Here is a 26,650-nt window from a genome sequence, read left to right as displayed (position 1 = left end):
GATACCAAGATGTTGTCTCCTGGAATCCCCTGCAAAAGCTGTTCCATGATGCTTTGGAACAGTCCGTGGGTGATACTAACTCCAAATTGAAGGCAGTGACATTTGAATGTACCCCTGTGCGTCACAATGGTTTGGGCCTCTGCCCTAGAGCCATCTACAGAAAATTGTTGGTATGCCTGCACCATGTCCAATTTAGCGAATACTTTGCCAGGGCCTAAAGAATGTAATAAATGCTGTAAACTGGGTACAGGGTAAGCACTTTGTTGTAATGCTTTATTGATTGTGCATTTATAGTCCGCGCAGATGCGAACAGACCCATCAGATCTGACAAGTGTCACTATAGGGGTCTCCCAGCATGTGTCATCAACCGGCTCTAGGATTCCCTGGCTTACGAGCTTGTCAATTTCCAGATCAATTTTTGGGCGGAGAGCGAAAGGTACTCTCCTGGTTTTAGCCTTATGGGGGCTATGTTGTGGCCCAAATTAAAAGAGATTAGAGTCCTCATATACTTACCCAGACCAGTGCTGAAGATGTCCTTGAACTCCTTAAAAATTGCTATAGTGCTCTCGTCTCTCAAGGCATTGATACCAGTCACTTCTAGGCTCAGGGCTTCAAAACAGTCAAGCCCCAGCAGGTCACCGCTGACCACCGTCACTGGGAGCTGGCTGCTGTATTTCTTGAATTGCACCTGGATGGTGCCCTGGCCCATGATGAGGACTTGGTTCTCCTGGTAATCACGAACACGGATGTCAGGGGCGCGTAGATGCTGCTTCTTCAGGCTAGGGATAGCCCGCTTGAGCGTGGACCATGGCATGATGGTCAGTGATGACCCCGTGTCAATCTCCATCTCACATGGAGAGCCCTCGATGAGGACTGTGACCTTCAGCTTTTTGGCCGCCTAGTGCGGACTTGGCCGATTGAGGTGTGGTAGGTGACTCTGGTGTCGCCCTCTGAGTGCCGTGGTGGCTTCTGCCATGCCCCTTGGTTGGGCCTCTGCTGGCGGTTGGGTTGGCTTCTTGGCAGCCAGGTTGTTGTGGGGTGCTCACTTCTGCAAACCTTGGCGATGTGCCCCTTTCGCTCGCAGCGTTGGCAGATAGCATCGCAGAAATGGCAAGCCGATTAGGCATGGTCTCCTCCGCAGCTTGCGCAAGGCAGGAAACACTGTTTAAATTTGTGTGCTGGCTTGACGTGGCTACTGCACATGCAGCAGCTGCCATAATCTTCTTCGCCTTCTGAGCTCTCGGCCTCTGCAGCCTCGCAATGTATGCATGTGTTTTTCCGCGCGTCTTGTGGAGTGTTTTGGCACTGCAGGGTTTCTGTTGACTTGATGGACGATTCTGATGCCCTGGCTTCATCCAAGGCAATTTGTAGAGTGACGTTAGATTTGGCAAGTAACCTCTTCTGTAAATTAATGTCCCACACACGGCATATGATGCAGTCAAGAATAAGCTCACCTAAGTCTCAGAACTCGCAGTACGCTGCAGCCTTTCGTAGCACTGTAACATACTTGTTGATTGATTCACCTTCCTTCTGGTTGCGAATATTAAATTTGTGCCGACGGACGTGATTAGACAGCTTGGGAACGTAGTGAATCCTCAGCATCTGCTGGAGCATGGACCAAGCAACCAATTGTAGCAGTGTTGGCTCTGATAGGTCTTTGGCAGTTTCGAACACAGTAACCGAGGAACATGTTCTTCTTGCGGCCCTCAGAAAGGCCCATGAGGTTGTTGGCTTCGAGGAGGCAGTGGAACCTCAGCATATACGAGTCCCAGTGCTCGGTGACTGGGTTGTACGGAGTCGGTGGGGCGTGCATGGCCATCTTGTGTTCTGAGGGCGTTTTGAGTTTGCCGCTCAAAAATGGCTGCTCAAAGCCGTGCTGAGCTCTGGGCTGGATGTACTTGCTGGATTGCAACACCTTCCCATCCCATCTTCATTGCCCGTGTTAGATTGGGTAATGGAAAGGCACACACAGGCTAATAGTAACAACAGCTCCTTATTGTAACAGAACACGTATGAACAATCCAGCAAAGATTGAGTCTGACAGCAGCCCTTTTATAGGGAGCTGTCAGACCCTTCGACCAATGAGATTAAACCTCTGTTTCCGCCGGACAGAGGACCTTGGTGGAAACCATTATAACTGAAGCTAGTATCTAACACTATCCGTTAACTGTCAAGGTGAAAGTGACCTTATTTAGATAATTTCCTTACTGATCATGGAATATCTGACTAAAGCTAATAGAGTCAAGCAATAATCCCATGCCAATCAAAGATGTTGGCTTTCATGCATGACAATTTCATTCATATTGATGAAGGCAATCTGGCTGTTTTCTTTTCCCTTATACAGTTTTTTTTAAATGGAGCAAAAATAAAGTAAAAACAAGGGTTAGCAGGAGATTAGAAACTTAGTGATTAGCAAATAAGAGATTGGATCTACCTTTCTGCCTTTACTTAAGATATATTCTATTAGCCATTGCTCCTTTGGGGAAAGACTATGATATTAGAAAATGCCTGGAAAAGGGTTAACGTAGACTGTTCCATCGACGTTGCAGGATCTTGTAAAAAAAAAATCTCACTTATTAATTCAGAAAAATAAGTATCCAGGCTGAAAACCAGTCACAAATCTCTCACGCCCCATTTTCTTTGCTCCAAGTAGGACAAACACTGAAAGTAGGTGATGGTAATGAGGAATGAAAGTTCTCCAGACATCACATCCTTTTAAATGATTTCTTTCCTGAGGTTGCATCAAAATATAATTTAAAGTACCTTCTGCCAAAGAATGTATGACATGTGCTGTAGCATTCTCTTTGGATTTGTTCCTTGGAAATATGTTATAGCACAGAATTTCAGAGGAAGAACCTATTGATTGCCCACCGTAAGTAGAAGGGTTCTTAGCTGATTGCAGTTTCTTTGAAGTTGACTCATCAAAACTCCAGTTCAGACATTTATCAGCACCATTTCATCTCCATATCATTCACTTTGGACCCTCATATCTATACAATACAATAGTAGAGTTGGAAGGGACCTTGGAGGTCTTCTAGTCCAATCCCCTGCCTAGACAGAAAACCCTATACCGTTTCAGACAAATAGCTATCCAACATCTTCTTAAAGACTTCCAGTGTTGGGGCATTCATAACTTCTGGAGGGAAGCTGTTCCACTGATTAATTGTTCTAACTGTCAGGAAGTTTCTCCTCAGTTCTAAGTTGCTTCTCTCCGTGATTAGTTTCCACCCATTGCTTCTTGTTCTACCCTCAGGTGCCTTGGAGAATAGTTTGACTCCCTCTTCTTTGTGGCAACCCCTGAGATATTGGAACAATGCTATCATGTCTCCCCTAGCCCTTCTTTCTCTTAAGCTAAACATACCCAGTTCCTGCAACCGTTCCTCATATGTTTTAGTCTCCAGTCCCCTAATCATCTTTGTTGCTCTTCTCTGCACTCTTTTAGAGTCTCCACATCTTTTTTACATCGTGGCGACCAAAACTGAATGCAGTATTCCAAGTGTGGCCTTACCAAGGCATTATAAAGTGGTATTAACACTTCACGTGATCTTGATTCTATCCCTCTGTTGATGCAGCCTAGAACTGTGTTGGCTTTTTTGGCAGCTGCTGCACACTGCTGGCTCATATTTAAATGGTTGTCCACTAGGACTCCAAGATCCCTTTCACAGTTACTACTATTGAGCAAGGTATCATCTATACTGTACCTGTGCATTCCGTTTTTGTTGTCTAAATGTAGAACCTTACTCTTGCGATGTTCAATCTTATTACTTTAGAAACACAGTTATATAATAGTCCTTCAGCTTAGTTAAAAACATAAACACATTTTTTTTAAAAAACCAAGCATGATCTACAGAAATATTTTGATCACAGAAATAGTGAGAATGCTAATACATCAGTGAAAACTGATAGATCTAAAACTTTTAAGCTATGCATTTTTGTCAATTTAAAAAAGTGCCTATAGTAATAATCTAAAAGAAGAAAATGGTTAGGTACTACAGTATTTTCATATTTACCACATTAATTATAGAGACTTGGGTAAGAAGCTATATTCATATTGATCTTATTAAAGCAATTTTACTTTGTTTAAAATCATTAGACTCCCAACAGCAAACTCTGTTGGCCTATATAATTTCAAGGAGAGTTTACAGATAACTACATTCAAAATCATAGGAATACACTGATACCAATTTGAAGGTCAGCAAGTACAAAAGCTTCTATGAAGTTTTCATTCTGTTTCATTTTAATATTCATTTGATTAACCTTTACTATCATGATACAGTAGCATATTCCGGTCCATCTATTTGAATAATAATGAGGATGTTCTCCCCTACATTTTAGGCTCACATTGTCTTTTTAAAGAAATAAAATGTCTCTGAGACTTTGCCTCTATAGTGCACATTGGATTTCAGCTGCTCCCAATTTGGTTTCCTAGCTTTTATCTCATTTCCTGGTTTGGCTGAGGTTTACTTAGGTATTGCTGATGGCTGTAATCTATAGAACCCCAAAGAGTTATGCACATTTGTGTTAGAGATTTTCCCCAAACACCTGGGAACTATCAAATATAATTGTTTGCAGCTGGTTCTACATACCCTGTAAGCAAATAAAGCATGTGTAGGTAGGCTGTAACTATTTGGTGGTTAGGCTTGTGATTATCCTACTCACTTTCCTAATATGTTAAAAAGAACCTTGATTGTATAAAAACTGATTCACTGCTTTCCATGACCCAGATTGAATTCAGGAAGCAATAGAATGTGATCTGTTTATGAAACAGGAGATAAGAACATTTTCCAACATTTCACTGTCCCTGATAAATCAATGCACTTGGACAAAATATTTTTAGACTGAATAAAATACCAAGTTTTGATTATACTTTCTTCCAAGACCTTGCTTTTGCTTGCCAATCAAATGATGACCAGCACAAATACAACTACCCTTACTGTATTCCGTAACAAGTTCCCATTTCAGGTGAACTATGTGAAGTTCTGTATTCCAAGGATATTTGCAGAAAGACTGAAGGCAACCACTTATTTCAAATAAACAACTAGCTCAGGAGCTTATGGCAACAAGTGCTATATATCTTGGCTTTTCATTTTGCCTAAATGAAGCTGGATAAAAAAAATGTCCTAAAAACTACTTCAAATATCTAACTAAACAAATGCCAGGAGAGAAGCCTTATCTTCTGAGGTTAAGGATTCCCTTCAGGGCTTCTCCTGAATCCTTTCATTTATCCAGTTTCCATGTTCTCTGTTGTTAATTAGTTCTGTTGAGCATCTGCAAAGGAAATTCTGATAGTACTATGTTTGCTCTTACTTTGTTCTCTGCCCAAAAGGTTTGTAAGCATCCTTTTTGGCCAGAATTTATAAACTCTTTCTAACATACAGGAACTATAGCAACCTTAAGATATCTGTTCTTTGCCTAGCATCCATTTTTTCCTTCTTTTTTGTCTTCCCAGCAAGACCCTCCCCCTTCCAAGTATTTTTCAGTCTTCATCCCAACTCCAAACCAGGCGATTAAAAGACATGACTATTATCAAAGCCTTACAACAGAGCACTTACAACGTTCCTGGCCCTTCCGTAATCTTATAGAGGCTTCTTGCACTCACCTCTACCAGTACTGTAATGCTGTAGTTTATCACTGTATACTGCCTCTTTGCTATATGCTCGCTTCCTAGGAAAATAAAAAGTAAACATCAGTTCAAATTATATCCAAATTCTAAGATCAAGCACACTTTGAAAAGCATTTGGAGGCAGTGATTGTATAAATATGTCACTTCTCTAATGCCTGTGCCTCAGTGGTGGGTTCCTACTGGTTCAGACTGGTTCGGCTAAACTAATAGTGGTTTAGCAGTCTGAGTCATTGGAACCGGCAGCGACCCAGGATTGCCATACCCCCAAACCGGGTCTCCGGGCGGCGCCGTAGGAGCCACCGATTTTTGCTTCTGCACATGTGCAGAATGTTGTTGTTTTTTGCACTGTGCATACACATGCAGTGTGCCTCAAGCACACACATACGCCCATGAGCAAACCAGCAGTAGTGACTGCCAAAACCCACCCCTGCTCTGCTCCCCTTCCAATATTGTTTTTCTCCTATGTCCCCTGCATATATTCTCCTATGCCCTCTCTGGCGCATGACCTATTACCTATTATTCAGACATGAAAGCCCAATTGGTGCATTGTTTTGGCATCAACCAGACAGTGCTTGCATTATAATATACTTTCCTTTTCTGTGCTCCCCTTGGCTCATTCAGTCCCCCCAATTATGTTTTTCACATGTGGCGTCCTTCAAATATCCTAGGGGGCCATATGGTTCTGAATTGATAACTGCTGCTATAGACCAAGTACTTTGTAATTCTAGCTCTGTCATCATGCCATCAGAAGAGTCTGATGAAGATAAGACACAGTTTGCTTCTCTAGGGGAAGAAAAATCAGCTCTGTGTGTAGCGCTTTGTCATCAGCTTCTGGCTGAGAGAAGGAACCATCAGCAAAAACTATACTGAACTATTTTAAGAGAAGTGACTTTATAATATGATGGTAAATTTCTTTTGCATCTAGACAGCTCCCATATAGGGGAAAAGGTGATCACATCCCAAATCATAGCTGTCCACATAAGGATCAATTAGTAGATTACTAAAATAATATTTATTACTCTTATGGGATAATTTCAGGCAACAGGATTAATTTAACTCAATCCAAGATTCTATTTCCTGCTTTCTTCTGCTGTGGTTGATCTAATCCAAGGTGTCAAACTCGCAGTCCATGGGCTGGTTGCGTCCATGCTGGCCTCACCCCCACCCGGTTTAGTGAAGTCCTGATACGTCACGTGATGCCACAATGACATGAGTTTGACACCTCTGATTTAATCCATCTGCTCTGTCTTCACTGGAATTTTCCTGATTAAGTAAGATACTTTTATTCTCCCTGGAGGATAGCAATACAATATACACAGGATTATTATTTTCCTTTAATAAGTACACATCCCATTAAAGGGCTTATTTCTGATGTAATTGTTTTAACTATAGTTTGTTAAATAAATCATAATGGCTGAATTCACACATAATAAGAGGCAGAACATTTACATTTTTCAGGCTAAAGCTGCATTTGGCCCTCGGGTGGTAAAATGTAAGCAGAACCCGTGCATAACTCTTTTTGATTTAATTAAATTAATTTACTTAAGTACAGTTTGTATGTATTTAATATATTTCACATAAACTGTATTTAAGTAATTTAAATTTACATACAAATTACTTAATTCCCTTCTCATGTATGAATACATTGAACAAAACATATCAATAGACTTTTAGGAGCACACCAAATGAGGTTTCGCACTGTGTACTTCCATCATGAACTTGCAAATTTATAATTCATAGCAGCCGGCAGCATGTAATCCAGGGGTGGGTTCCTGCCAGTTCTAACCTCTTCTATAGAAGAGGTTATTAAAACCAGTTCCAGCTCCCTCCCACCCCACCCCGCCCATCCACACATCATCAAGATGAAAAGCGAGAGGAGGAATTCTGGGAGTTGAAGTCCACAAGTCTTAAAGCTGTCAAGTTTGAACAAAAAACCCTAGGGTTTTTTTCTAAAGGGTTAGGGGTGCAAGGGTCTTGCAACTTGACAGCTTTAAGACTTGCACACTTCAATGCCAGAGTTCCTGAGCCAATATGACTGGAGGAGGAATTCTGGGAGTTGAAGTCCACAAGTCTTAAAGTTCCCAAGTTTGAACATCCTTAGGGTTTTTTTTCTAAAGAGTTAGGGGTGCAAGGGTCTTGTAACTTGACAGCTTTAAGACTTGCACACTTCAATGCCAGAGTTCCTGAGCCAACATGACTGGAGGAGGAATTCTGGGAGTTGAAGTCCACAAGCCTTAAAGCTGTCAAGTATGAACACCCCTGGGATTTTTTTCTAAAGGGTTAGGGGTTCAAGGGTCTTGTAACGTGACAGCTTAAAGGCTTGCGTGCTTCAAATGCCAGAGTTCCATTTTGGTTGCTAAGCAAGAGCATTATTAAGTGAGTTTCACCACATTTTATAAGTTGGCCACGGCCACCCTGTCACATGGCTGGCAAGCCACTCCCACCCAGTCACATGGCTGGCAAGCCACTCCCAGTCAGTCACATGGCCGGCAAGCCACTCCCACAAAGCAGGCCACACCTAAAGAAGAGGTTCTAAAAAAATTTGAAACCCACCACTGATGCAATCTGTAAATCAAAGCAATACAAACCGCATCATGGCTCAGCATAATCTATGAATGGGTCCTTAGCAGGCATATTAGCATTGCAAAGTTGATTAGCTGATCACACATTAAAATGATTCCTACCTTAGAGAACCCCTTCCAAAAATGTATCAGGGGCATGTGCAAGGGGAAGGAGTAAAGCCGGTCAAAATGTCAAGCATGAATGTGTGACTGGAGCCAAATTTCTGGGTAGACTCATGTAACACGAACACGAGTTCTAACAAAGGGTTAGACCTATGGTCACACTCACCCTCTTAACTTATTTAATACAGGTTAAGTCCTCGACATATGACCACAATTGAGCCCAAAATTTATATTGCTAAGTGAGACATTTGTTAAGTGAGTGTTGTCCAATTTTATGACCTTTCTCACCACAGTTGTTAAGTGAACCATTGCAGCTGTTAAATTAGTAACATGATTGTTAAGGGAATCTGGTTTCTCCATTGGCTTTGCTTGCCAGATGATCGCAAAAGGCAAATCGCTTGACCTCAAGACACTGCAACGGTCATAAATATGAACAGTTGCTGAGCATCTGAATTTTGATCACATGACCCTGGGGATGCTGCAAAAGTCATAAGTGTGAAAAATGATCATGTCGCTTTTTTCAGTGTGGTTGAAACTTTGAGCATTCACTAAATCAGGGGTGTCCAAACTTGGGAACTTTAAGACTTGTGGACTTCAACTCCCAGAATTCCCCAGCCAGCATGGCTGGCTGGGGAATTCTGGGAGTTGAAGTCCACAAGTCTTAAAGTTCCCAAGTTTGGACACCCCTGCACTAAATGAATTGTTGTACGTTGAGGACTACCTGTATCTCCCTATGAAAGCTCCTGAAATGCACCTTGGAGAAAACTATGACTCTGGCCTGTTTTTGACCAACAGTTAATGAAGCTATTTTATGATATTCTCCTTCAAAATTTAATTTGATTTACTAAAATGATTTAGTAATTTCTTGCATTGTTAGTTACCACCCGATGTCAGGAACAATTTCACTAGTTTGCAATTACACCTACAATTAAAACTAAATAAAACGGACCCATAATCTGGTTAAGAACTGTCACAACAAAACAACCTTTTGTGTGGGTGGATAATATAGGATCAAGAAGCAGAAAGGCAACGAAAATAGCAAAAACCCATTTATTGCATCATGGTAGCCAACGGAAGCTAAGACACCATAAGTATCCTCTGCAGGAGACCAAGAAGAGAATCCTTTGGAGAAGATTAAGCTGAGGGTAAACATTAGAGGCCTTGGGAGACAAGCTTCCTAAACGAGGGCCCATCAAACAAAGGGAGTTATCTAGGTAATTTTGTTTCTTTTGATTTGGTATTCTCAACAGAGCTGCATACCTGGAGCTTTCTGACATTTATTTATTCTTAGCGCTTATAGACCGCCCCCTCTCCCGAAAGGGACTCGGGGCGGTGTACAGTCCATCTCAGAAATACATCATGAATAACTATAAAATTTACACAATTAAAATTATTAAGTAGATAGATAAATAAATATCATAGAAGTGGTTTTTTTTTTCCAAAGATGTCCACCAGTATATCCACTCATTTGTGGGATATTTTCTGTGCAATCACTGCAGATCATTAGTTTTGCCAAAAGTATCCTGCTGAACATTTATGCATTCCTACTATATCCTCTGGGAAAGTTCCTCTTTGGAATAGAAAGAAAAGGCTAACGGGGCAAGTAATACCTGCTGCAAACAATTGAAATAGCCACCAAGGAGACAATGAAGACGACCCCTGCTGCGGCAGAACCAGCAATCAATGGCAGTTGTTCTCTCAATTCTGACTTGTAGTCATCTGGAGGGAGAAAAAAAAAATAAGCAGTTTTGTAATTTTCCTGCCTGCTGATATATACAGTACCTTCCACAGTTAATAATACATCCTGATTATTTATTGATGAGACTGGTACCTTCCTATTCTTCCAGGATGGCATACACAGGTAATTGCATTTTACCCTACTGTTTGCAAAATGAGATAAGCTAACAAGCAGTCTTTGGTTCAAGGCAATACAGGGAGTTGCATGGCAAATCAGGAATTTTAATCCGTAGTCCCCTTTATAAGCCCCAGTATTCACTACCAAAACTATTACGGTAAGATCCTCTCATGTCCTGAAAATAATTTTGTAGTTGCTAATGGAACTCAGGTTTGATTGCAACCTCCTCCTCCTCCTCCTCCAATTATATTTAAAGCATTAAAGCTAGGAAAATACAACCCAAACAACAGATTCTACAATTAAATTGAAACTTCTGGAATTCTTGATATTCTATGAGCTTGGTTATTTGCTTGGACATTTAATTACCCAGCTAGGTAATATCATCATTGCAGTAAGTATGGGATTGGCCAGCTGTCTCAGTATAGTAGTTTACCCAGTCAGTTTTGGAGGTTAAGCAAATATATACAGTACACACACACACACACACACACACACAGACAGACAGACAGACAGACAGACAGACAAACACTAGCAGACAGCAACCCTATGTTCACTTATGATGTTAGTTAGTTGGGTAATGAAACATCTGTAAGCACACAATGAAACTCAGAGAGCATGAAGGACTCCACCTTGAGATACATATATTTTGTTCTAAATCGAAGGCATTGGTGGGATTGTGAAGAATGGTTTATAAGTGTTCATTCTGCTAGTAATATCAATCATAATTTAGATTTCTATCCTTCTGGCTTTTCATCACAAGTAATGATTAATTTCTACATTTTGACAAACTTTAGTTTGCCATTCTATCTGAATTGAACAATTGATGGTTTCTGCTTGCCCCGAAATTCAGGACTGATACTTACTATAAAAATCTAGGAAATAATACCCCTTTTAACATTGTGTGGCTTCCTCAAGAATGTATTCAGATAAAGGGCTGTCTATTTGCACCCACATTACTACAATGGACTGGTAGACAATAAATTAATTTAATTAACATTACTGCTTATCTTCTAATAATTCTGGCATGAATACTTAATAGCTTAAAATAAATTCATACAAACAGAAAATTTCACACCTCTTTTTAATTTCTTATTCTCATTTGAAGCTAATTACTGGTATCTGCTTTATCTCCTGCCTGATGCATAAATTTTGAACAAATTCTCATCTAACAATCAATTATTATTTAATAATACAGTATCCATTCTTGTTAGATTTCAATTAGCTGCTTATGTTTCGGGCAGGATATTCTCTATACCTGTCTAATTGTCTAAGTAAAATGAAAAGATATTTTTAAAAGGGCTCATCTCTTCAGTTAGCAGTTGATGCACACATGCTTCCCATTTCTTTCTTCAGTTAGACATTGCTTAAGGAGAGTGGACTCTGGGTTACGGTTAGGCTTATGTAGCAAAACGATGTAAAAGTACTCTAGAGAGGAACCATCTGAGTTACGATATTATGATGTGGGACATTAGTATAGATTAACGAAGAGATTAAAACAGGTTTATTCATTTGCTAAAAAAAACTTAAAAGAGGCCAACAGGGGTCAATATATACTTGTTTTTAACATCAACATACTTTTGAATTAATATGCAATTAGTAGTCACATTAATTGTTCCATCGTGTTATATAAATACTGAAGGACACTGACTATAGTAATGAATTACATTCAGATCTAGCTTTAGAATATTTTTTGAAAAGCATCCTGCTCATGACAAAATACGTACAATGTACAGCAATAGCTGCATAACCCTAGGTTTCCTGTGGAATGAATTTAATGTTGTTAAGGATGAATGTATAAAAAGAGACTGACAAAAATGACTGCAAGAAATGGAAGAAAGGAAATTTGATGTCAGAATATAGAAATTGTCAAGAAGACAAGCCAAAGCCAAGAAAGACGAAAATGTTCTAAGGAAACTTAACAAAGAGTTTCAGAAAATGGTTTCACAAGACAAGAACCAATATTACAATAACATCTGTAAAGGCATTGAACGTGGAAGCAGCATGGAAAAAGAGTAAAGTTCATTAAAAAAATATCTGAACTCAGAGGTTCCAACCTCAAATTGGTATAATGCTGCATTTCATGACTTAAAAAACCAAAACCAAGGCACCTTTACAGCCTTGTTTTTCTCCTGTGGCTCCCACCTCACTCTACATTAGGTCTCATTACCTGTTACACGTTAAATAATAATCTGATACATTTTCTGGCATCAACAAGGTAGTATTTGCAGTATAATACACTTAGTTTTTCTATGAGCCCCTGACACACGTCATGGCCCCCTGTTTCATGTTTTTCATCTGTGTCCTCATTAAAATACCCAAGGTCCCACAGGGGATAATATGGCTACTGGTTCAGAACTGCTGTACTAATCGATGCCAGTGAACAGATAATAATCAATTCAAAGGAAAAGAAAAAGTCAGAAATTGAGAGACCATGAATTCTGACTGTTTTAGCCATGAAAGCTACTGGGTGACCTTGGACCAGCCAATCTGTCTCAGCCCAACTCACCTCACAGGGTTGTTGTTATGGGGAAAATAGGACAGGAAGGTATGTTGGAGTTTTGTAAAGGCAGGACACAAATAAATAATAAAAAGAAGTATACTGAAATACAGGTAGTCCTCAACCTATGACCATTGGGTCAGTGACCCTTCTAAGTTGCAATGGCAGTAAATTAGGTCTGGATTTTTCTGCACCCTGTGGTCATGTGATCTGAATACCTGTCAATCCATTTGCATCTACAACCAGTTGACAAGCACTATGTGATCACATGATTACAATTTGCAACCTTTTCTGCTGGCTTCCCCAGATAGTAAATGGGGAATCTGGCAGGGAAGATCACAGGTCACTGGAGTAAGTCTCTCCCACCCATGCATCCTCCTTCTGCTCCATTCCACTCACACCATGCAGTCATTCACCTCCCTGCACACTCCCTGACTTATGTCACACCTTTGCACACTTTCCTCAGTACATATGGCACCTCTCACATACCCTCGCCTCCCCTTTCCCAATCAGTATGACACGCCTCTTGCACCCCTCAGGCCGGCACCTCTTGCACACACCCTTGCATCCACATTCACCCTCCCTGATGTCTTGTGCATTCCTTGAAGCCTCCCTGTGTTACACCTCTTGTGCATCCTCCCTGCCCCTTTCTCACAAAACAGAAATTACGGTCCTATATGCTGTTTTAAGTACAGGACTACTTGTAAAGTATAGAACATCCAAGATAACTTAGAAGATAATTCTAATACTAGATGATCAGCACTCATTATCAAACTGAAAGGCTACAGTACTAATGGCACATCTATGGGAACATGGAAAGAAATAGAAAAAGAATCAATCAAGTAGCAAATCTGCCAGCAATGTGCCAGCAAATCTGGAGAATTACACGGTAACTAATAAATTGGAAGATTAGTCCAATTGGAAGATCAGACTACATACCAAAACTGCCCAAAAGGGAGACGTAACAGTTCACATGGTAACCAAATAATGCTTAGGATCAACAATGCAGATTAAAGTCCTACCTGAAAAAAGAGATGGTTATAGGAAAAGCACAGGAACCCAAGGCAATATTGCTGATGTACACAGTGTAATTGAGAAAGCCAAGGAATACCCAAAAGAATTAAATATGCATTTCATTGATTAAGGAAAAGCTTTTGATCATATTAAGCTATGAAATGTGCTTAGAAAAATGGGGATCCTAGGACATCTCATTTTCCTTGTGAAAAACTTAAATACAGGTTAGGAATCCACAGTACAGGCAGAACATGGAGAAATATATTGGCTCTAGAGTTTGAAATGAATGCAATAAGGCCGTATACCCTTCCCTTATTTATTCAATCTATTTGATGTGTACATATATGTATTAAGGGAAACTAGATTGGATGATTAACCAAGTTCTAACATTGGAGGAAGAAACTTCAATAACTTGAACTATACCAATGACTGAAAATACAAAGGTTCGGCGAGGTCTCATGATAAAACTCAAGGTACACTTTTAAAAAGTGGGGTTAAGCAACCAGCCTTAGAACAGACAAGGAAGATATTCAAGTGGTGGATTGCTTCTCCCTTTCAGGATCAACCATCAATGGCAAGAGAACCAGCGGTTCAGAAATACGTCATGTATTACCACTTGTACAGCAAATATAAAGATCTTGGAAAACTATTCAAATGCAGTTATGTGTCTATACTAATAGCGATCAGGGCTTTGAAGTATCAGGATAGGATGAATATTGATGCTTTTGAACTCTGATGTTGGCAGAGTCCTAGAATACACTGGACAGCCAGGAAAACAAATGAATGGATGACTGAACAAAATCATCCCAGAGTTCTCACTCAAGCCACTGACGATTAGGCTCAAATTATTCTACTTTAGACAAAGACCGTCTAGTAGAGGATGTAATGCTGGGAAAGACAGAAGGAAAGGAAGAAAAGAAGAGCATGATCAGATGGATAGACTTGGTTATAGTGGTGATGAGTGCACTATTGGAAGACATAAAAGACCAGGTAAGGGACAGATTGTCCTAGATGAAACCTAACTACATTATCACTAATAGTCAACAATGACTTGGTGGCACATAATCAACATAGATTTACAATAAATAAGAATTAAATGTTTGTTGTAGTAGGATTAACCAGAACAAGCAAACAACTTTTTTAGTTGCAGGACTTCATACCTACAGTGTCGTCATCATAGACATTTGTTTGACATCTGCTCCAAAATCCTTTCAGCTCCCGGCAAAGAATTCCCCTCTCCCCGCTTAGATTTAAGGGGAAAATAGTAGGTGAACTTTTGTTTTTTTAATATTCGAGTCTTGTAGATCATTATTATTTTTGCTATTTTTATCCTGTGGCCATTTTCTTGTTTTCAGAAAGTGCTTATTACAGTTTTTGAAAAAGCTATTGTTTAGGCAAGGGCTGGTATGCATTTCTTTCTTTCTTTCTTTCTTTCTTTCTTTCTTTCTTTCTTTCTTTCTTTCTTTCTTTCTTTCTTTCTTTCTCTCTCTCTCTCTCTCTCTCTCTCTCTCTCTCTCTCTCTCTGTGGGTGGGTGGGAGGGTGGGTGTGTAATTAAAAACAATTAAAAACATCTGTCTCCTCCAAATTCAGAAAGCTGTAATGAAGAATATCAAGATGATTCTGAGTATGTCTGAATAAGAATTTTCTAAAATATTATTTCCTAAGCTAGTGGCCTCTAGGCAGGTAAGTGTGGCTGAGCAGCATTATACTCCAATGAACCTGCAGGCTCCAATGACAATTAGTGTGCATCAAATGTCTCTCCTAGGCATCTCAATACATTCCTACTCTCCAGAAATTCTATCCCATAATCTGTTGCTAGGTAACAATAGAAATTTCAGTGGGTAGATAAGAAACTTACATGGGTAGATAAGTTGTTTTATTGTGGAGAAAATCTGTCTACTGCAGTTCACAGCAATCCAGAACTCTCTCTCTATATGCAAGGGTTTAAATCCAAGACTTTTCTTCCTGCCTTTCTGAGTCAACAATATTCAAAGAAATGGCTTTCTTTAAAACTATGTCAACAACTGCAGCTCAGGCAGGTTTACATAATGATTCTACATACAGATCCTTGAGAATTATAGCTTCCTACCTTGCCAGTTTCAACTCTTACAGTGTATTACAAAGTTTTGTTTTGTATTTTAAATTATCTTGTACTAGTCCCCGGAAATGAATTATGTATGATTAAAGAATGATTTTGGTCACTTTGCAAATAGTTCAAGTAAGTTTCCTATAAAATAGTAAACTTAAGTTTCCTATAAAAACCTATAAAAATTACTGTATTTCAAAGGTCTGTAGGTGCAGGATAAGCTGATCAATTGTTGGCTTATTGACCCATCTAAACATTTTCTCTTTCATTCTGTATGTTTTTAAAAAAATATTTTTTCTTAGTTATACATTACTGAGACACTACATATACATGGGCCATAAACCCAGAAAGTAGCTATTGAGTTCTTTAATTCTGACACACAGCATTATTGTGAAATATTCAGTCCCAGCATCTTCTAATATTTAAAAAAAGATTTGTATGCATACCTCTCTAATATAAGGGGTCTTTTTAGACACTTTCCCTAGTGCTTTTTAAGAGTTCAGCTATTTCCAATATAATCTATTAAAATGCAACATTTCAAATGCAACTAATCCTTAAGCACAAAACATTTTAAAATATATTCCTTTCCTGGGCTGCAGGGCATGAAAAAAGTCATGTTACATGTGCCTTTAAAAAAATATATCTGAGAATGACCATCATATGCACATATTGGTGCAAATTTAAGTTCATCCATTCCACATCCTTTAAAATCTGCATTCAACTTAAAAAAAACAACACTTCTCTGTTCATGTCTAGATCCTTGAATAACCTACTACTATGCACTGTGCTGTGTTCCAACAGAGACTTGGCCTTAGCTCTTCCTAAGAAGTGGTGGTGGGGCTTGTTTTTCTTGTACAGCCAGAAAGACAGAAAATCTTGACTAGCGAGGAAGAGGAGGAAGAGGTGGAGGAATTTCAGCCAGATTAGGCCTCCAAATGACAATACTTCTCACTTGTCTGTAAAACACTTGATCTTGCCATGCTACCCCATCACAGAAGAGTTTGAACAGACAAGTTGGTTTAATTCAATTACACTGTGGGAATTTGACAGGGAGTGCAACCAACTTCCCTCACTTTTCAAAGGCACTCACCATCTGTCAGAGTTTGGAAGCACATTTTTCCACTGTATTTCCCATAGCCAGCCACAGTCCGAGCCCGCACCTGCACTACATAAACCATCCCAGGCCGGAGCCCATCGATTCGTGCAGTGTTGGTCTGACTTTTGGCCATAGAGGAGTTGTACTCACTGTGGTCCTTCAGTAAAGAACAAATGAAGGAGAGTATGAGGAAAGAAGCAAGATTATTTTTGCAGTGTCAACTACGATGCTGATAAAAAAAAAATCAATCCCATGTACCAACCTGTCTTTTGCTTTTCAACTGCTTAATGAATAGGATGGAATGAGGACAACCAGAGGGCTATTTTTTAGCTATCTAAAACAAATCGAAATTGGGCTTTGGGGATGTTGTAAAACTGTAGCTGCCATAAACCTTAGAAATTTTCATGTTTAATGAGAATTGTTACCAGTCATCTGGAGGCTTCCTGACTGGGGAAGCTGAAGAGTTCACATCTCCGAGCAAGGGCCAAGGAAGTTAGGGTTTTACGTGTCAATATTACTCAAATCCGTTTTGATTCTTACAGTCCTTCTGTAATAATGTTCAAATGAAAATAACTACAAATAATAAGTAATGAGAAAAGTGCTGTACTTATGCAACTTGCAGTGGAGGTGTGCCTATTGTGTAAGCAAATGAGTAATACCTACATGTTTTTCTGCAAAAAGAATACAATGCAATGGCCTTTAATTATCAGGTAGCTAATATTAATATTCAGCAAATATGTTTATTCTGGTTATATAAATGGCCAGAATAAGAGAAACCATAGCTATATTTCAATACTTATCTTCTACACTTGACATGACCTGACTATGAAAATGATATAAAACAGCCATCACAGTTCAAGCACAAAGATAAGGTATAACAAAACCTGCATCCTTTCTCAAGCTTTTTAGCATGCACATTTTTTTGTTACATTTGGTTAAAAATCTTGGTTTTGACTCAAAACTTTGATTTTATGACTTTTCCTATTTATTCCTGGATATGGTCTGTCCTATACTGGATGGTGGGTAGCAAGGCCTAAAAGTGATTCCAGTTAAATCATTGACATTCACACAATGATTTGTGCAACATGATCCTATGAAGTAGGAGGCTTCCCTCTAAGGCTGAATGCAGCAGGAAGAAAACAAATGTATCCACATTTTCTTTCATTTTAAGCTCATTACATATATTTTTTTCCTGTGCTCCAACTGCCTTTCTCCCCCCCACTCCCACCCCTTTCTAGACTGTTTATTTCACCCCATGCAGTTGAATATTGAGGTGGGAGGATCGACTGCAAGTGTGACAAAAGCAACCAAGTACAATATTGTGCCTGTGACATTACTTCGTCTCTCGGGATGATTGTCTAATCCTAAACATCAGGCATGGTTGGCAGGCCTGTACAGCAGCATGGCAGCTGATGCTTGCTTCCTGACAATCTGGGATTGGATATCATTTACTGTACCCCAGGGCCTCGTGGGCAAAACTAGTTCAATCTACAGCCAACTGTGTCAGATTATATCTATCTAGCTCTTACAAGGTAATAAAACAGGAGTCATCTGTAGGATAGCAGGAGCTTACAAGACAGCTTTTGAAAGATAAGTATAGACATTAAGGACTGTTATATGGCACAAAATACTATCCAAGCATCATCAAAATAAGTCCAGATCCAGACTGGTATTCCTAGCAAGCTTTCAGTTGTTAAAACAATCCTTATTCAAGAAATAGGGACTGAAATAAATATATAATGCAGACAAATAGGAACCAATGGCAGGCCCCGGCTTCAACTAATTCCTGTTGCAAAGATTGATTTAGTGTATCTTGCAATAGGAATTCCCAATCTGCTGGTGTTTATCACAAGCCAAATAACAGGTAAAATTCATTAAACTAGAAAGCCATTGTGGAAGACTCAGCAAAGAAAGAGCCCAACCACCTATATAAAAAATAATAATAATCCAAGTCAAGTTTATCTCACAAGTTCCTTATTGCTAGGTGGAAAAAAGGACATAAGAAGGAGAATCTGTTTAAAATAAAATAAGATTTTCACAGTGTTATCCAGAACCTTAGGCTGGATTGAACACAGAACATCTTAGAATCTAATTTTTGAATTAAATCAAAACCATGCATTCCATGATACGTTAAAAATAGCTGGCAGTTTTAATTCCATCTTCTCCCATTACCAGCCCAGCAAATTCCCTTCTCTGAAATGCATTCAGGCTTACGGTAGCTGGTCTTGAGCCCATGGCGCTGCTAATCTCAGGGATGCAGATCCGGCTCAGCTTCTCGTAATAACGGATTTCATAGTCCAGGATGATGCCATTGGGCTGTTCTGGCTGAGGCCATGACAGCGTGATGCTCCTCATGGTGGCACTTACCTGGTGCATAATAAGAACTGTGGAAGGTGCTATGGAGAAAGGAGGGAATAGGAATTGCAAGAAAAGTGAAACATCACTTCAGGGGAGGGTAGTGAGATACTCTGAAGAAATAAAAGGAAAACACCAGGATGTGGACAAGGAGAGGAGGTCTGTGAAAATGGGGAAGGGGAGGAGGCATGTAACACAACATAGTGCACTTCAATACAATAATAAAACAAAGCATTTTATGACATAAAGAGAAAAATTAACACAGGGACTAACATCCTTTGTTATTACTGTTAGCTTTCTGTGTTGGAAATGACTCTGGGCATAATGTTTCAGAAAAGAATACACACAAATAAATTAATTGATGAAAGCAAGTTATTATTGTCAAGGACCCTCAAAAGACTTCATACAAAACTGTGCTAGTCCCACTAAATTAACAAGAGCAGCGTAAAAATAAATATCAATAGCTTTCAATGATATTTTGATAGGGGAGGTTTTCAATAAAATATACCTTTAAAACATGAATTCCATGGTAGGCTACTTTGAAGCCCTGTATAAGCATATCAATATAACTCTGCATATTTACAAGACCCCTTGTAAGGGTCTTCTCAATCTCCCTTTCAGAATTCTCACTGTCCTTTCACCCGTCATCTTCCTTGTTTCTGTATGCATGTTTCCCTTTTGAGTTCTCCATTTCTTCAGCAATAGTCAATTCCTTCCTCTGCTTTTCTTCTTTCATTTTTTTCCAGTGGCTGCCCTATGACACTTAACATCTTTCATTCATATGCTTTACTTCAAATAAAGAGTGTGAACAAAGAATGTTAAGTTACCTCCTCCAAGATTTCTTTTCTAACCCGTCAAGTCACTTCTTTCTTTGTATTTTTTTCCTATCTACTGCCTCCTCCATAATATTCTTGTCAAAGGCTTTTTTATTTCTTATGCCTTTTCTGTGCTTATTTCTCAGCTTATATTCCATTCTTCTTTCTCTGGCTATCAGTTCTTTACCCAGTATGGTTTGGCTACTAAAGTGTTGGACTGGAACTTTCCAGCTTCCTATCAAATTTCAGCCTTAGGAGTTCACTAGGTCTTTGGGGAGGGGGTGGTTTCAGTCATTGTTTCATGCCTAACCTACTCTCCAGCATGGTTTGGGTATAAAATTAAATGAAGAGACCCATGCCAATTGCGCATGCGAGGGAGAGAGAGAGTGAGTGAGTAAAAGTTAAGCTGTGCTATCATTAGGGACAGTCATATCTCCTATATTATTAATATGCCCCATTTCCCCTTCCTAATTTGGGTATCCTTCAGATTCATGATTCCCAATTCATATATTGGAAAGGACAACTGCTAGAAATCCCAAGAGCAGAAATTTGTTGTATTTCAAAATTTCAGGCATAGGGCCTGACTATCTGAATGATTATGCCCAGTCATTCCGGTTCACCCAATATATTTATATCTACTGGATGCACTCCAAGTCAATCAATCTTTCTTTATGGTCAGACAGTCCCGAAGAAAAATTAAAACAATCAAATAAATAAAACAGAACAGAACAAGACATAGTATATTACAGTTAGTGGTAGGGATCTTTGATGGGCGACCAAAGTCTGCCTAATTTTACAAACAGTATAGCAGAATTTAGAGATGTTCAAAGAAACCATATTGTGCTGATCCAACAGTAACAACTTCACACAAAAGAGCTCAGAATTTACCAAATACTTTACCAGTAAGGGGTTATAAAATGTGTCTGTGGATTCTTTTAGAGAGTACAATATAACAGGACGTGAGCTGGTTTCAATAAACCTTGCCCACAGGTGGACTCCAGATTCCTTTTATTTAAACACTGACATCTTATGGGATTGAAGAAGACAGTCTACTCTGTCACTCCCCTTACCCTCTGGAATAGCATCCCTTCAAAGATACAGATGATATCCATTCTCCTGGGGTACTGAAAGACTCTTAAGACCTGGCTCTATTCTCAGGCTTGTTCCAATACTTTGGAACTTTACACAACTAGGATTCTCAATCATGGGAAAGCCTGTAAACACACAATCTATATGCTGAGATTAACATCTGTTTAATATAACAATCGTATACTCTCCTCATATAGCAAATCAAATTAAAGAGACTTTGAAACCCAGTTTTCTCTAGCACTGTTTAGAAAATATGGACCTTAACTTTGGAATTGCTACTTTTTAAATAATATATTTTTCTACTAATTTACATATTTTATATTATTTTACACTTGTATATTTTATCCACTACTTCTGTAATAATTTGAAGTATTATAAGTGCACCTATTATTAATTTGTGATATGCTATTATAAATTATTTTAACATGTTGTGAACCTCCCTGGGAGAAATAACCATGATTTAGAATCATGAAAAAACAGATATTGTTCTTCTTTATTTTATGCTGTAGAAAAACATCCACTTCCAAAGCAAGTGACATTTGCAGTAACATATATCAGACTATCAAACCTTATAAAATATACTCAGTCACATCTCTTTTCCATTTACTGTAATCAGGGACTAGAGAAAATCCAGATCCACCCAGGTTCTGGAAAGTCTGTGATCAGACTTATCCCTTTCATCTTGCTAATGGTAAGAGATCCATTATCAAAACAAAAACTTCTTCAGTCAGCCCTCCCTCCAAATTCCACTAAAACTGTAGCAGAAAAATCGTCTTCCAAGACAGAAACATAACATACACTGCTTATCTGGCAGAAAATGTAGGCCTATGAACCTACACAAATACTGGTGAGTAAGAGTTTCTTGAGAACAGAACTGATTGCTTCTAGGTGAAGCTGGAAATCCTGGATTGAGGATTACTGTTCCTTTACATCTGGCTCAGAATTCTTCCTGTCCATTCTACTGATTTGGGTTCCCTGAGCTTGGACTTCATTTATTTCTGGATTGTTCCACTATGACTCCTTAGCTTTGTAGAATGCCCCCCCCCCAATTAAAATTATTTTATTCTAATTTTTAAGGAGAAATAGCCTGGCTAGTGATTAAGGCATTAGGCTAGAAGCCATGAGACAGTGAATTCTTGTCCCACTTTAAACACAAAGCTAGATGATCTTGGCCAGTTATTCTCTCTCAATCCAAGGAAGGATGCAATGGCAAACCACTGCCAAGAAATCTTGAAGGACTTGTCCAGGAGTCAACATTGACATGAAAGCACACACACACACACACACACACACACACAATTTTAAGATGCTACTCTCAACCTTATTACATTGTACTTTTCCACCACTGGCACAAGGAAACAAATCTTCATAAAATACAAGCAGAACTTTTAGTAAAACTGCCTCCAGTTAAGCTAGTTTTTACCTTAGAAGAGGGGTGTCAAACTCGCATCATCACATGACGCATTGGGACTTTTTTATCCTTTGCTAAACTGTGTGGGGGCTGGGGCGTGGCCAGCCTGTGACGCATCCGGCCGTGGGCCAGGAGTTTGACAGCTCTGCCTTAGAATCATTCTGCCTTTGCTGTGGCGGTAGTTTCCTCATCTTTAATTGTTGTTTGAAAAATATTATTATAAAAGGACGAATGGAAATGTGAACAATGTGTAAATAATTTGATTTTAATATTTTAAAAAGCTGCTTGTTTTTAAGTAGAATTTAAAATTCCTGGAGTTGGTCATCAAATGGAAACTATACAAACCATCTGCAAATGAACAAGCACAACCAGAATAGTTTTTCCCTCTCTATGAAAATTCCAATACTTCTCTCATGAACAGCAAAAAACTCTCATAGCTACTTCAAATTTTTCATTATTGTCATTATGAAAAAGGCCAATGGCAGTTCTGTGCCTGGTATGTGCAGCATATTTAAGCAGGTTAGTTAGGGACATAGCTACTGCCTTCATACCATTCCTTAAGCTTTGCTACTTTTCTTGTGGCTTAAGGCAGAAACCTGCTTGTCTATTTATGACTCACTATAATCTACAGTACTAACAAAGATTGTTAGTACAAAAACACTTTGTCAAGAGCGATCAGTCAGCAGAAAACTGGAGGTGTACAGCATGATAGGTAGCATTAAATGAATCAATACATTAAATGTTATGCAAAATGGAGAATCTATCTTCACTATCTTGTTAAAAACTTTACTAAAATATAATTATGATATGGTTCAATTTCATGAGTCTTTTCTGGCAGCTCATACTAGTTCAGACCATTAGTATAATATGCTGTGAGTGTTTTTAACAGATTCTTATAGGCATTTGGTGAGTTGTTGAGATGATTCATTTAGTACAGGGATGGGGAACTATGGTCCTCTTGTGGCAGGCTCAGGAATAATTCTGGGAATTGAAGTCCACAAGGTCATAAAGGGGCCATAGTTCCCAACCCCTAATTTAGTACATACCATTTGATCTTCACCTATGTTAGTTTGAGATATAAAATGCATTTCCATATAAAATGGAAAATATAAACGGGAAGGATGTGGCATCTTTGCTGTACTGCATACAGCTTTTGTATGAACTGCTGCAGCTTTTTAGAGTGGTTTTTAAACAAAGACAATTCACCCACCCACCCACCCCCAATCCTGGGAAATACAAAAGCCTGGAAAAACAAGGGCTGCTTCAGTCAATAACAAAACAGTTCATAACACTTCCTCCAATAATTTGGGAACATGGACAACTCAACTTGCACAATTTTAGCTCTATTAGTTCAGAAAAAAAAGGTCACTGATATGACAAGGAAATGAGATCCCGTCACTAGGATCAGTGGTGGGATTCAGCAAGTTAGCACCACTTTGGGAGAACCGGTTGTTAACTTTCTGAGCAGCTTGGTGAACTGGTTGTTGAAAGAAATCATTAGGACAGAGAACCAGTTGTTAAATTATTTGAATCCCACCACTGACTAGGGTCCTTTCATTTGGGAAAAGACAACTAAAGTAGTGCTGAGATTGGTAAAGTCAATGCATGCACTACATTACATGGGCAGACATTGTTTTCAAGACAAATGGAAGCCGGATCTTTCAGCCATAATTAATTGCTGATTAATTTTGGAATATACACATCTGAGGCACTGTGCCCTTGAGTACCATTTTCTGTGCAACAGGAAACAAAAATAGACTATTGCTTTCAGTTACTGATGATGGTAGAAAGTATCTTTCTGCTTAGGATGCTTGATAAAATAAAGCAGGGCTTAACATCAGAGCTCATAATGTTTTTATAACACTGGGAAGTTAACGTAGGCATCATTGCAGAACTGGTGTGTCCATGACAGTGTTTCACTTTTATACCTCCCTGGCAGTTTTCAGCTTCAGTCCTCACATCTACCCCTTCCCCCTCTTCTGCTTTTGTGTAGACCGCCAAAGGAGAAGTTTCTCTTTTTAAAAAAAAATGCTGATTAAAAATCGCAGCATGCAATGCTATTCCCTTGGAAGCAGAAGAAAGACCATGTTACAAAATAAAAATCTTTTCATTCCATTCTCCTACTGTAGTTTATAGTACTAGTTTTAACCAGCAATGCCTTCTAGGACTTGGTGTTGAGTTTGTGACATAACCATATCGTTCCAATGGAACGGGGCCATTTTGATCATGCTGGAAAAAGCAGCTGGATGTTCCCTGTTTGGGAGACCAGGGGATTCAAAGCCTGAAGATGTTTTTATGTATTGAGGCCACAGCTCTCTGGAATGGCTTCCCGTGGAAAGGTTGAGTGAGTGGCCTCAATTTTAGCTGCCTTCCAGGAGCAGCTGAAAATAAAGAATCCAGAAGGTGCTTGGGGATTGACAGCAAATTCTGTGTCAAGTTGTATAGCTGTATTTTTATTATTTATTGCTTTACTACTTTTTGTGGGTCATTGAGAATCTTTTAAGGATTGTGATGGAATATGAATGCAATATATACATTCCCTCCCTCCTCCCTCCCTCCTTACACATAGAAAGAGAGGGAGGGAGGGAGGGAAAGTGTGTTTGCTGCTATTTCCTTCCCACTGCAGAGCCCAAAATCTAGAAATTTTACCCTCAGTGAACCAATGGTGGATTGGAAGCAGCAGCATGAGAATGAGAAAGGTGCTTTTTTTGTGGTTATGGCAAGGTTCTACATGTCGTAGCACTTATATATTGAATCAGTCCATTGTTCCAGCTATTATTTACATTGATACAGTGATTAGTAGTAGTTGTCCAAGATTTCAGATGGGGAATCTTATCCTATCCTATGAGGGATGCCAGGAATTGAACGTAGGATATTCTGCAATCTGCACGTACAACATGTGACTTGCCCCTGAGCCATACACTTCAGACATTTCTCTGAAAAGAAAAGAAGGCGATTTAAACCCTTTGCAGGTGTTAGGGTTTATTTTTGGACATCCCTGGTTTTGGAGGACAATAGGTTTGATACTATGTTGGTATGACTGAGGCTTATAACTTGCCAGGAAGTGGTGAAAAATCTATGTGGACAAAAAAGTTTTTATGTTTCTGAGCCAGATTCCTGAGGAATCACTGACTTCATCCTTGAATCTGCCTACTGCATTTATTTATTTTTAATCCCTGCTGGGGATAGCAATCCAGAAAGAATCAAGGCAATATCACTTGTGCTTCATTAAACAAGTTAATTTCCTGCCTGATCCTCCTGAGAAATCAAACTGTCTCATTTTAAAAGCCCACTGAAGCATGTGGTAAGGGCTCTGCTGGGATGAATTCTCAAAGCCTTCTAAATGATTTTCCCCATATATGCTTCTGAAACCCATGGTCCTTTAAGTCTCTGGTGAGCGGTGGTGCCTTGTGGTGAATAGAGCAGGGTTAGTTACTGATAATTGGCCATTTTTTTCCTGACATACTGTAATGCTTTTACACAAGTGATGATTCTAATGTGCTCTTCTTTTCATTTTGCTTACAGATCACTATGCTAAATAGATTTCTAAGATTCATAATCAATTCCTTGTGAGCTGGAACAACTTCCTGTAAAGGTGAGGGTATGTAAACTATTTGAAAAAGGATACTAAATATTGTGCTATTTGTTCCTTTTTGGAAATGTCGTTCTCTTAATTTTAAAGCTGTCCTTGTATACATAAAACAGTGAAATTCAAAATTTGAGAAATATGGTATTGTGCCCACACACACACAAAACAAAAATTTTCTGGTGAGATACGAATTAAATATGCACCAATTCCTTCAAACATGAGAGCTATTTCAGTGGAAAATAAAAAAAAAATTGTTTGGCACTAAAATGTCTGCAATCAAACATATAAGTTGAAATAGGTATTTTCCAATGCTGGAAGATTACAACATAGTTGTATCTCAAAATACCTGATGTATAACATAACCTGAATCCTAAGAAAATACAGACTCTATAAGAGGTGACTCCCAGAAATGAGAAAGGGGAGCTTACTTGTTGTAAATGGTGCTGCCAAAGAAAGAATATGTCTTATATGAGCTTTTCAGTCAGTGTAATTAAAGTCCTTACTTAAGTAGGAAGGGTTTTTATAAATACCTATA

General features: G+C 39.0%; 1 protein-coding gene across 4 annotated transcripts in view; it reads right to left on the bottom strand.

Annotated features, from left to right (window-relative positions):
* EPHB1 (EPH receptor B1) overlaps window positions 1–26,650 on the bottom strand; it is a 402,482-nt gene that overhangs the window by 65,852 nt on the left and 309,980 nt on the right. For all 4 annotated transcript variants that reach the window (XM_081956413.1, XM_081956414.1, XM_081956415.1 and 1 more), the window contains 4 exons: window positions 19,071–19,252; window positions 16,851–17,013; window positions 9,918–10,026; window positions 5,600–5,664 (listed from right to left, as the gene is read on the bottom strand). In XM_081956413.1, coding sequence (XP_081812539.1) covers window positions 5,600–5,664; window positions 9,918–10,026; window positions 16,851–17,013; window positions 19,071–19,252 — 519 coding nt within the window. The remainder of the gene's footprint in view (window positions 1–5,599; window positions 5,665–9,917; window positions 10,027–16,850; window positions 17,014–19,070; window positions 19,253–26,650) is intronic.

The sequence above is a fragment of the Natrix helvetica genome, assembly GCF_964273705.1.
Source record: "Natrix helvetica genome assembly, chromosome: 5".
Taxonomy (NCBI): Eukaryota; Metazoa; Chordata; class Lepidosauria; order Squamata; family Natricidae; genus Natrix; species Natrix helvetica.
The sequence above is the reverse complement of the archived record's forward strand: the minus strand, read 5'-3'. Positions and strand labels throughout refer to the sequence as shown.